The 12,652-nt window shown below is 38.2% G+C and overlaps 1 protein-coding gene across 1 annotated transcript; it reads left to right on the top strand.

Annotated features, from left to right (window-relative positions):
- The first annotated feature begins 540 nt into the window (after window positions 1-540).
- On the top strand, window positions 541-12,402 carry LOC131940824 (POU domain, class 4, transcription factor 2-like). The gene is made up of 2 exons (XM_059299675.1): window positions 541-669; window positions 11,143-12,402. Exons 1-2 carry the CDS (start codon window positions 541-543, stop codon window positions 12,100-12,102), a joined length of 1,089 nt encoding a protein of 362 aa, XP_059155658.1. The 3' UTR covers window positions 12,103-12,402.
- The last annotated feature ends 250 nt before the right edge of the window (window positions 12,403-12,652 follow it).

The following is a 12,652-nucleotide window of genomic DNA, read 5'->3' as shown; positions in this document are numbered from 1 at the left end:
CGATAACTTTATTCAAATTTAAAAGTTTTAACAAATTTATTTTATTTAATACTTGATTGTATTCGCTGGATGTGGTTTTTCGTTTTACCCGCGATTGAAAAACATCTTTAAAAGACGGACACAGAAAAAAAGCATTGAGTTATTTACTCAAACATTTATTGTGAATATAGCGTGATTGTGATATATTCGGGGAAAAAACGTTGTGACAATTCAACTGTAGGAGCTTCTCTGAGCAATCCTACCTGTAGCTCGTACTGTACGAGAGTCTACGGGTCACATCTGTTGCCTGTATTTTAGGAGCGTTACACCGCTCTTTAACCTGTAGCCTGTGTAGTAGGAGCATCAAACTAGCCTACCTGTAGCTTGTGTAGTAGGAGCGTTACACCGCTCTCCTAACTGTACCCTACTGTAGGAGCGTGCCACCGCCCTCCTACCTGTACCCCATCTATCAGAGCGTGATCACGCCCCTACACCTGTAGCTTCACGCTGGCTGTTGCCGTGTACGAGCGCCAGGGCCCGCACCATTGCGCCTTCCCGTCCATGAACGTGAAGCAGCCTGCCCTGGGCGTCACTCCTGCTCCCCTGTCGCACCATGGGGGCAGGCACTCCCCCAACACACGCCACTGGGGGCCCCCTCCTGATCGAATGAGATGCATGCCCTCGCCTTCGGTAGGTGCCAATCAAAACAGTACATATTTGGTAAATTTTTCATACATTTTTCAAAAAATCAGTATCGTATCATTTGTCTGTATGTTATTTCCTTGTTAGCAATGTATTTTGTATTGTACAATATTAATTTTTAAAATGTAACGTATTAACATCCATTCCACTCAAATCCTTAAGTCCCTACTCTAATTCTTTATTTATTTATTAATTTATTAATTAATTAATTAATCAATTTAAATTAAATCTGAGACTATGTCATTTATAGTTTTAGCTCACTGCATTAATAATTTAATTAATAATTTAATTACTAATTTAATGCTAGGTACGTGTGTTGTCATCTTGTTTTGAGTTATACAATGTTTAATACACAACATTCAAAATACAAGAAATCAGATCTCTTTAAAAATGTTTACGATTTCATCAATGCAGGCTCCAAATATAAAATAACACAAAACAAACCTTTTCCTTCCTCGAATACTGTAATCGTGCAAAAATTGAAATCGAGATGTTCACAAATCTTCTTGACAAAATATATTTTTGGCCCGTATTTGCAGTGGTAAATTTAGAGATGTTCATGGAAATTCTCAAAATATTGTTGACAAATTTAGACACATTAACTAGCAATATTATGTAAAGGGAAGGCAATAGTGTGAAGTTCAGTCCCACTCAGGTGTTTATCATTGTATCTATATTCTGCATAAATGTAACGTTAGTGATCATATTGTCACTAAGCAATAAAAGGAAGTTTGGTCCGATTGTAAGCGATTTTATTTGGTACTTCACGGTATCTGTTATTTAAAGATTTTGGGACTGATAATGTGTGTGGTTTACGAGTTTATAACAAGATGTAATGACGATAATATTGTTTATGTATATATGTCGTTTACGCAAGCGGTTGTTGTTTTTAAATTAAGAATAATATTTTTTTCAATAATATAAAAGTAGTTGTGTGCTAATTAATTGCGCTACCCATTTTTCCATCTACGTATGAAGGTGGAGGTTTTTGTCATTGATCAGTATGTTTGTAGTTTACTGTATGTACATAAAAGCTAGTTTATAAGTTTCAACCGGCCAGTGTTCCTCCTTTATAACTCAGTGCCTCAGACAAAACTTGCAAGATCCGCCTTTTCAAATAGATTTAAAGGGAAGAACAGTGACAGTGGCCGACCACTTGCACCAACTAACACCACTACAGTGAAAACATCACAACCTAAACTAACCACTTGGAATAACTAACAACATTACACTGCAAACATCACAACCTAGACTAACCACTAGGAACAACTAACACCACTAGAGTGAAAACATCACAACTAACCACTTGGAACATAAACATATCACGTCATACATACTAACCGTAGACAAAGACATCACCCCATACATACAAACATCAGATATAGCCATCAGGACATACATGCTTACCGTAAAAAAAGACATCAGGACATACATACAAAAAGTAGAACGACATCAGGACATACATACAAACAATAGATACAGACATTAGGACATACATCAGGACATACATACACACAATAGATAAAGACAGCACCTCATACATACAAACAGTATACAAAGACATCAGGACATACATACAAACAGTGGACAAAGACATCAGGGTAAAGAACAGCTGGTTCGCTGAAACAACTCTCCAGCCAACATCAAGTCAGTTTCTTACAACTTAACCATCGTTAGTGCTGGGATAGATTCAGATGCTCCAGATTTAAATCTACTTCAACGTGAAGGCGATCTGACATAGGATATACGAATCTAATCCCAGAATTCCCCACTGACCGTCTGAGCGTGGCGGCTCTCAAATTAACGGACATGCGCGGTCTAACATTCTGTGTAAAAAACACATTTTTAATATCTTTATTTAAGGCCGAGATTTTTTAGTGCAATATTTAGTTAGCAGCATTACTAGAGTGCCATTTTCTTGGTGCCTTCGTATCGTGTCATTTGTATTGCGGCATTTGTCTTTTGGTACTTGTTTTTGACTGTTGTATTTATTACTATCTTGAGACATTTTTGGCATAATTGATTGTAGTTTACATTTCTAATTATAATTGTTTTTAGTAGCCTTAGTTTCTCCATAGCCTTAGTTTTATCTTTAGTATTAGTTTATCTGTAGTATTAGTTTATCTGTAGTATTAGTTTCTCTGTAGCATTAGTTTATCTGTAGTATAAGTTTATCTGTAGTATTAGTTTATCTGTAGTATTAGTTTATCTGTAGCATTAGTTTATCTGTAGTATTAGTTCATCGGTAGCCTTAAGTTCGCCATAGCTTTAGTTCCTCTGTAATATTAGTTTCTTAGTGGCAGTTTTTGCATTGTTTTTGTAATACATAATTTTACAGTCAGAATAGTTTACTGTAGGATTGATTTCTGAAGTCGCAGTGTATTGGTTATAAGTTTAGCGTATCATTAGTTTTGTAGCAGACCTAGTGATATAAGTGTTAGTCAGTGGCGTAGCGAGGTCGGGTGTCACCCGGTGCAGCACTTAATGGTGTCACACCCCCCCCCCCCCCAGAGGCGTAGCGACCCATCATCCCGGGGACAAACTTACTTTCAATTTTCGATTTGCACCCCCCCCCCCCCTCCCCCTCAAACTTTCGATTTGCACCCCTTAAAACACAATTTAACACTCGAATTAATCACTTAATTAAGTGAAATTATAATTTTTCTCTATATATTTTGCTATTTTTTGCCCTGGTGTCACCCCCTAAATGGTGTCAACCAGTGCGGTCCGCACCCCCCCCCCCCTCCCTCGCTACGCCTCTGGTGTTAGTGCATTATTTTCTCAACAGCACTACTTTGGCTGAAGTTTTGTTCTTTATTATCACTTTTATCGGCTAGTAACAAAAACAGCAGAAGCTACGAACGAGGATGTATTTTTTTTTTTAGATTTACATTGATGTAAAGCACAAATAAATATTTTAGATGCTAGTGCCACGAGAGTATCCGATATGTGCTTTGACATTGATGACGTAATTTTCTAAATTTAACCCAGCTATAGTTGTTGTTTTGTTGTTGTTTTGAGTAACATGGGGATCTGAGTAGCTAACGCCCCTGCAGTATGCACCAGTTAGTCGTCCCAACGGTGGCGGATTAAATGTGGGGCTAATCGGGCTACAGCCAAGGGCCCTCAAATTTTCGTGAACACTAAATATTGTCATCTGTTGTCAGTTTGAGTTAAAAACAGCCTATGAAATAGTCCTTGTTGCTCCATTTATTTTTCAACCAATTCCATTGTTGTCTTCTCAATTTCAATCATCCATTCACAATCAATAGGCTCTGGTTACATAAAAATTACACCAGCTTAAAACAGACCTTGCTATTATTAGACATCGTATTGTGTTTGTGGATGTACTCCTGTTCGTATGTTTATGTGAAAGTATGTAAGAATGTGCGTGCGAAGTGGGTATGTTCGTGTTAATGTGAACGCGTATTTATGTACAAGTATGTTTATGAGCAAGTTTGATTTTCGCTAGGGAGTCTGAGCGCATGAGAAGTAAAATGCCAGGAAAATCATGATTTGCATTAACCTGACCGTTAAAAAAAATCCACGAAAGGTTATTGTACGGTTACATTGCTTACACAAATCTAGCAAGAAGCCAAACATTTAACCAGCTGTAAAAAATTAGTCATTTAAAGTTCTAAATTAATGTTATCATTCCCCACAACGCTTCACGTTTCATAGATAAAAATGAAAATAAAAATGGAATACATCAGCTAATTCCCAATTTTTATAAAACGCCATTTTGCTATATTGTTACTAAATTATCAAATTAACTTGAAAAAAATATTTAAAATTAAAATATTTTAAATACATTCATTTTTTTTTTAATTTAATTTTCTTGACCTATTCATCTTATTTTCTCGTAGATTCTTGATGGGACATTTTTAGTATTAAAATCTCCAAAAATAAAATTGCTTTTGAAACCCACTATTGTACTTAAAATCTTGCTCATATATTATTTGATTCCATCTCCAGCAAACCCCCCAACCCCCACCCCCACCCCTATCTTCTGGCTATCCACTCCGTTATGATACATTAGTTTGGAATCGCTGCACATAATCCCCAGAACAGCGGAATATGTTTCTCTTAGACAAATAATTTAAAATAAGTCTGCAATTTTTTTTTCTAAACATGATTTCCTCCAGGATATAATTTAATTATTTTACCCCCCTCCCTTTTTTTACACAAAAAACTCTGATTCCCCCCCCCCCCCTTTTTTTTTTCTAACTTTTCAGCATCCATCCACTATCAAGTCGCATAACTCTAATTATATTTTCTTTAACTCATTTGCCGTGGTCACTCATTATCCGCGTTAGCTGATCCGGAAGGCTGAGAAACTTAGAAAACAGAGTTATGCTCCCTTGTTTCTATTTATTAAAAGAGAGAGAGAGGGGGGAGGGAGAGAGAGAAAAGGGCCCATCCAGTTACAGAAGTCTATAGAATAATATATCGTAAAGAAATGGCACAGCGAAGCCACCGATGGCAATCTTTTTATCTCCCCCTTTTATCTTCCGCGCCCCACCAACGGGGGAATACCTTCAATGTCGCCCTCATTAGATATTCAGTTCAGCGGGGTCAGGTGACGTCGCTGCTTCGAGGGGGGATCTTGAATTTTTCATGAGCTTGTTTCTCCACGTTGCATTCTGGCTACCTGAGAATCAATACCCGAAGCCTCGTCTCTCCAGCTTCAACTAGAAAAATTATTTTTTTTTTCTTTCAGATCCGGTCCCGGTGCGAATTTTGTTTTTACCCATTTCATCTGCTAGGGCCGTCTGCTGAGTTTTTTTTTTTTTTTTTTTTTTTTTTTTATTATCCTTCATCATTATCATCCTCATCATATTCTTCCTTTATTAATTGGTAATCGTCTTTTATATTAATGAAAATTCTTTTTATTTGAAAAGAAAAATTAAATCGCAAAATCAAAGATTTTTCTTATTCCGAATTTTTTTCAATTTCAATATTCCATACCCTTCCCCCTATAGTATAATTTTCCTCATTACCTCATTCCTAAAGGCTAATTTAAACGGAATTTGTTTTCCGTTAAGACTCCGATCTCATTTGGGTCTATTTTTGTTGAGCTCCGGCTGAGCCAAGTAGAATCTATTCACTCTATTCAATCAATCTATTCAGTCTATTCAATCAATCTATTCAATCGTTCCTGTTGTTGGCCTCTTCTTATCTGTAGGCGAAGACCGGATATTGATTTCTTTTCATGTATCAAAAGACAATTAATGTTTTGGTCTTGGTGGTACAATGTTTCCTATGTAACGTGGTTTAGAACTACTTTTATTTCAGCCTTCTTTAACGTACAATTTAGAAAGCTAAGGGCAAGTATTAACTTCAAAAGGCCATTCTATTATAATCAAAATATACATCTAAAATATACAATGATAAGCAGGGGCTAATTTCGAAAGTAATATGTAATGTAATTAAAATATACAGCTTACAAATTGTATGAGCAAGAACATATTTCGTAAGTATTTATGGATTATTATTAAAATGTATAACTTATAAAACTATGACCAGTTATAAAGCTTCAAAATTATATTTAACATCGTTAAAACATACTATTAAAATAGTTATGAGTAAGAACTAAGTTCATACGTCCTATGTATGTTTCTTCGTGTATACTTGAAATACGTGTTATTAATGCTTAAAAGATAAAAGTATGGGGGAGGAGGTGAGTTTGTCAGGTAACGCCCTAAAATATCTCACCTGAAGGTATTTCCTTAAAGGTGAGTTTACTACACACATAATACCATGATTTCACACCCGTTTCACACGTGTGACCCTAGCGTCAAACACAAACTCGCCTTTTGTTGCTTGCTATTACCTTGAGGCGTAGCTAGGGTGGGGCGGCTCGCCCCATGATTGATGGCACCATTTTGTGATATGAATGTGTAGAGCCTTTACATAAGAGGCTAGTTATGTAGCCCTGTCTCACGTCGTATTCTTATCTTGTTAAATATTGCGTATCTTCACAGACCAAACTCAACCATCATAAACTGCCGTTTAACTAGATACGCCGTTATAAAAAAAATAAACACAAAAACTAGAAGATGTTTTCTTCATTTGGGTATCTAGTAAAATGATCTTTGTCTTAGCATTCTGAAAATACTTTGGTGTTCAAAATATATTAGCGAATTTATTACTTTTTTTCTCAAACAAACATAGGGGATAGCAAACAAAACAACTGCAAAATAAAACAAGAAAATAACCGGAAAAAAAATATGATGCGCCCAGAGTTTCTTAAAATTTACCGCCCCCCCCCCCCCCCCCCCCCCCGAACGAAATGAAATTTATATAATTTATAATTTATATAGAAAAGATATACTTATAACAGTGTCCGCCCCCCCAAAAAAAGTCTACCCCCCCCCCCCCCGAAAATTTCAAGTGCCCCCCCCCCCCCCCGGAGAAAAAAGTCTGGAAGAAACACTGGATGCGCCTCGTATCGAAGCTACCCTAAGCCTGCCCCTAATCTTAATCCTAACCGTAATCCTGACATTTACCCAAATACTGACCCTATCCCATGTCCTAACACTAATCCTGAACCCAATAGATAAAGTGAACATTAAAAAAAAAACACAATCTTAATGTACCGATGTTTTCACAAGAATCATATATACATACATTCATACGCGTATAAAGTTGTGAACTATAGTTAGAAAAACATTAATGGAACTACGGATCTTTTAATTGAGTTTCCTGTTCCTCTCCTCTCGTTCCCATGGCGATTTGACGCGAAGAACTCGGGGTAACTTCACTCACCTGAGTGAAATTTCAAAAATCTGCCTGTAAGGTGAGCGCGCGATAATTGAATTGAGTTTACGTAACGGGACATGCGCAGGTATCAACTTCCGGTTTACTGTTCCCGGGTTTAGATTTCAAGTGAGAAGACGGATTCGATTATTGTGTTGACACAAGCGCGTTGGTTTTCTTCAGCGTCCTACTTGGGAGTACGCTCGGAAAAAGATTTGTTTGAAGTATTTCATTCGACTCCGCTAAAGTAAATTTAAGACGTTGAAAATTGTAACATTGGAAAGTGGAGATACATTTCAAGTTGCTTTACGATAAAATTGGCCCTTTTTGGTTTACATATTCTTACGATCGGTATATGTAATTGTAATAGTAAATAGTAATTATACAAATGCAAAAAAAAAATCAATATTGGCAATGCGTGAAATTAATTAATTATAAAGAATTAATTAATAAAAAGTACATTAGTTCAAAGCTTTCGGGGTTAGTTTAGTTTAAATTTTTCAAAAAATATATCAAACATGAACAAACGACCTTAATTTGATAAGATTCAAAGCTGTAGAAAGATATTAAATGTATTGCGATTTCTAGGTAAAACTAAAATAAAACATGAACCTATATTTTCGATCAATGAAAACCCCAAACTCTAATCACATAACTGGTACAGTCTTGTAGATGTATTATCCTACATCTGATATTCTTATAATCTTAATAAGTAATTAGAAATATTATACAAATGAATACAAGAAAAATATATTGGTGAACTGTAAAATTCATTATTTATGAAGAGCTTTAAAGTTTTCAATGAAACAAAAGCAAAGACGCTGATCAGATAACTAGATCTAGTAGGTATTGCCGAAATGCTTCTTTAACTTATCCTCATCCAGAAATCTAATGATGAAAAAAATCTCCCTTCTTTTAATAGGGCCCAACGGAAACAGTACGCCATGGCTTAGATTACAGGCAAATATAAATCTGGAGAATTAGATCTTTTGCCCTGTTTTACATTGTGTCTCACTTTCCGCTTGTGCGCAATCACAGCAATATATTTAAAAAGTTGATAAAAAAACACAAATTCTCGGCATCGTCGATTTGGTTTTTTTAAAAAGATTTACAGGTGCAGGCTAGCAAACCTGCGATGGTTAGGAGGGACGTGGGAGAGAAGGAAGGAGGGGGGGGGGGTAAAAAAAACTGAAGCGAAGAACTATCGTTGTGATCGGTCAACAGATCCCTGTGACGTTGCTGTTGACCCGACCCCGATGTTGCGCTGACAAACGGGGAAGAGATTATGTGAAGCGGACCAGGTGAGGCTGTTTTATGGCGGCCTCTTGTCGATTGGGCCTGGGCTGGGTAGTCTAACAACCGGGACAGGCCGAGGTACCGATAAACGCACAAACGCAAACGGGATTCAATCAATAGGATTTGAAATAAATCTCTGGCACTGATTTTTTAAAATGTAAATGAGTTTTAAAATACAATACATCGTTCTAATATTGAATGCGTGGTATATAATTTAAACAATTTTTCCAATTTTTTTTAAAAGTATAAATTTTAAGAATAAAGTACTTTTTTACATACGATAAATATTTCATATGGGGTAGATTTCATGCTTTTTTTCTATGGGCTGAATTTTCTTGCCTGATGCTTAATATAAGAGCATGGCTGCTAAAAAGTCTTGTACTTAATCTTCTTTTTTTTGTGGCCGAAAATTGTTGACCATATTATTCCTTCATATGCCGGGGTTACAGCTTTAGTTGAGATCTATCTCATCTGTCACGTTTACTGTCATGTCCATAAATGTTCATTATCTTTTACCGTTTGTGGTCAAGATACATGGGCCAGATAAAGTAGAGCTCATCTGTTCCAGCAACCTCAGTATACAAAAAGGGTAGTGTCATCAGCTCTATACCCATGCGCTATAATTTCCCTAACATTATTCGGTTACCCATCAGAGCTGGGTTGACTTAGGGACGTCCTACAGACTTGAGCCTGAGACTTGAACTAAAATCTTTCAAGTTAGCAGTCGTCTGATCTACCATCCAACCACTTCGGTAACAGTTATTTAACATTTATATTTTGTGACGCTCAATAATCTTGAAAAAAACAATGTAAACGGAAAGTGATATTTCAACGCCAAGGGTAGACAAAGGTACAGAAAATAGCCCAAGTAAAGACAGAACAGTTTAAACCCAACGGGATTCGAACCTACCAATTCACGCGGCACTAAATCGCCTCGTCCTCCATGCATCAAGTCAGACGTGCAAACACTTCTGCTTGAAAAAAAAAATTAAATTGCCTTTTAAAAATATGACATGAGAGGTTTTATCAGCTAAGTTTCACTCCATCATGGCATCCAGTAGCCTAGCATACGAACAATAAACCAGTGTCCCGTGTTCCGATCTGTTCACGCTTTCTCTCGGCCCGTGGACCAGTCACCTGACAGCGTGTTTTTGTTTACCCTTGACAACCACAAGATGGCGCCGTCTGTGGTGTAGAGTTGCCGTAGAGTACACGCGGGGTCCTGTGGGGGATCGGCTTAGTGTTGAGCACATAAACACACCTTATTGGATGAATCACGCGCCGGCCAACATTGCTGAGGGTGGGGGTGTGGGGGGAGGGGTCAGTCACTCACGGTTCTAAGAATGAAGTTCAGACGATGCTTCCTCTGGGAGAGGGTGTTGGGTGACTTGGACGGAGGGGGCGGAGGTGGGTGGGCGGTTCATTTTTTTTTTAAACTTTAAAAAAAAGAAAAAAACTGTCACGATTTTTTTTAAACCCCGAGATATTGCATAAAAGATTTTAAAATCTGATTGCACTATTATAAATTAATTATATATATATATATCTTTTAATATTAAAAAATTAATTGTGTGTCTATATATTTTAAAATAGTTGTATTGTATTATAAACAAACGGCATCAAATCAAATACCGGATGTATTCATTTCTGATAAGACATAAATATGTCTTCCGATTTCATTAATTTGATGTTTTTAAATCACCTTAGCACTCGTTGGTTAAAATAAAGAAAATTGTAATTGTTTTGTTTTTTTCTATTTCACTCTGAACAACAGGAGTCTAGACCTAAATTGTTTCTTTAGTTTGGTCCGAAAATATCGCTCGTATACACACACACACACACAGACATACACATCCTTAGACATCAATCAACGCCCCAACCACTAAGTAAAAAAAAAAAAACTATAGTACAGCTTGTGTAAATAGTCTCCAATTTTTTTAACCTCCATTCTACATTGATTTTTGCTTCTCTCTAATGAATTAAAAAAAATGGAGTAGTATTTACAGTAAAAAAAATTATTTTAATGGCTTTTTAAAATCTCTTTTAGTCCTGTTTCCCTGATAACCTCATGATGTTGTTTTTTTTTTTTGTTTTTTTTTTCTTTATGTGATTGTGTTCTTGTTGTTAAATAATTTTTTTAAATGTATCTACACATGCTGTGTAAATTATTTTATACTCTTAGTAAAATTGGCTTTTTTTTAACATAGATACACACACGCACGCACACACACACACACACAAACAAACGCACAGTGTAAATTATTCTATTATATAAATAAAATTGACTTTTTTTACAGGGCAATTTTTTCTTTATTTATATACTTTCTATACTATGTACACACACAAGCGATCCTGTGTAAACTGTTTTTTAATATAAATAAAATTCGCCATTTTTTTCACCCACAGGGCAATTTTTTCTCCGGTCTTGATGACGGGTTCCTGGCCCGGGCCGAGGCCATGGGGGTGATGGATATCTCCAAGCCCTCCGGCGGCCATCAGCTGATGAAGCCAGAGGGCCTCTACGGGCACACGCCGGATTTCACCGGCCACAACGGCGGCCCACCACGTCATCAGATGCCTATGCACCCCCACCCCCACCACCACCCCCACCAGCACCACGGGTTCGGGCCGTCCGACTCCATGTTTGATCAGCTGACCGGATCCCCCAACGGCCCGCCCGGCATGCCCCTGGGCCCAGTGGCGTCCATGGCCGAGCACCATAATAACTTAATGGGCGGCCCGACGCACCCCCAGCACCACCAGATGTACCCGCCTATGTACTCGCACCCCTCATCCGTTGTCAACTCCCACCCGGGCCTCCCGCCCCACCCCGGGAGCATGCACCACCAGGGCGTTCACGAGTCAGACTGCGACCCGCGAGAGCTGGAAATGTTCGCTGAAAGATTCAAGCAGAGACGCATCAAACTAGGAGTCACGCAGGCCGACGTGGGCGCGGCTTTGGCCAATTTAAAAATACCCGGAGTCGGTTGTCTAAGCCAGAGCACCATCTGCAGGTTCGAATCCCTGACGCTCAGCCACAACAACATGATCGCGTTGAAACCCATTCTCCAAACTTGGCTGGAAGACGCTGAGAAACAAGCACGAGAAAGAAAAGCGGAGCTGGAAAACGGACTCAACGGGGACAAGAAACGCAAGCGGACGTCTATTGCCGCTCCGGAGAAGAGATCGCTTGAAGCGTATTTTGCGGTACAGCCACGGCCATCGGGTGAGAAGATAGCGCAGATTGCGGAGAAACTAGACTTGAAGAAGAACGTGGTGAGGGTGTGGTTCTGCAACCAGAGGCAGAAGCAGAAGCGGATGAAGTTTTCAGCCATCGCGGCGGGCATGGGCATGGGGCACCACTGACGCCGGAGCGAGCAGGTTGCATTTGAAACATGTGACTTGTCATGGGCGCTGTGATGGCAGTCGTGTACATTTGAGATGATCTGTCAGTGACATAATCAGTTTTTGGGATATTCAGATTAACCTGTCATAGAGATTTGATGACATTAGCGATGACATGTCGTGGACATGAAATGACAGGGTTGTACATTTACTTTGAGACATGTCATCGGAATATGACAACACGTCATAGACCAAAAAAATGGCAGTTCCTGACATAGGACATGGCATGCCGAAATAATAATGGCAGTGTTGTTCATTCATCGTGACATAAAAACAGTGTTTTACTTTCTATACACCAAGTCATGGAAAAATTTGGTTTCAGTTCTACACAATGTTTAGTTGTACTCTGACCTATAGCGTAAATCCGGAAGTATAGCAGCCGGAATTTTTTTTTAATAAAATATGACCAACACCGCCTACCATACATAGAAACTGTCATGGCGGTTACTGGACACCTGAATCCAACTACACAGCAGTTGGATGCTCTACATCTTCAGACTTCAATTCGATC

The sequence above is a fragment of the Physella acuta genome, unplaced genomic scaffold (assembly GCF_028476545.2).
Source record: "Physella acuta isolate Inbredline_101_S28 unplaced genomic scaffold, ASM2847654v3 ptg000332l, whole genome shotgun sequence".
Classification (NCBI taxonomy): domain Eukaryota; kingdom Metazoa; phylum Mollusca; class Gastropoda; family Physidae; genus Physella; species Physella acuta.
Note: the sequence above shows the minus strand (reverse complement) of the source record. Positions and strands in the feature narration are given on the sequence as shown.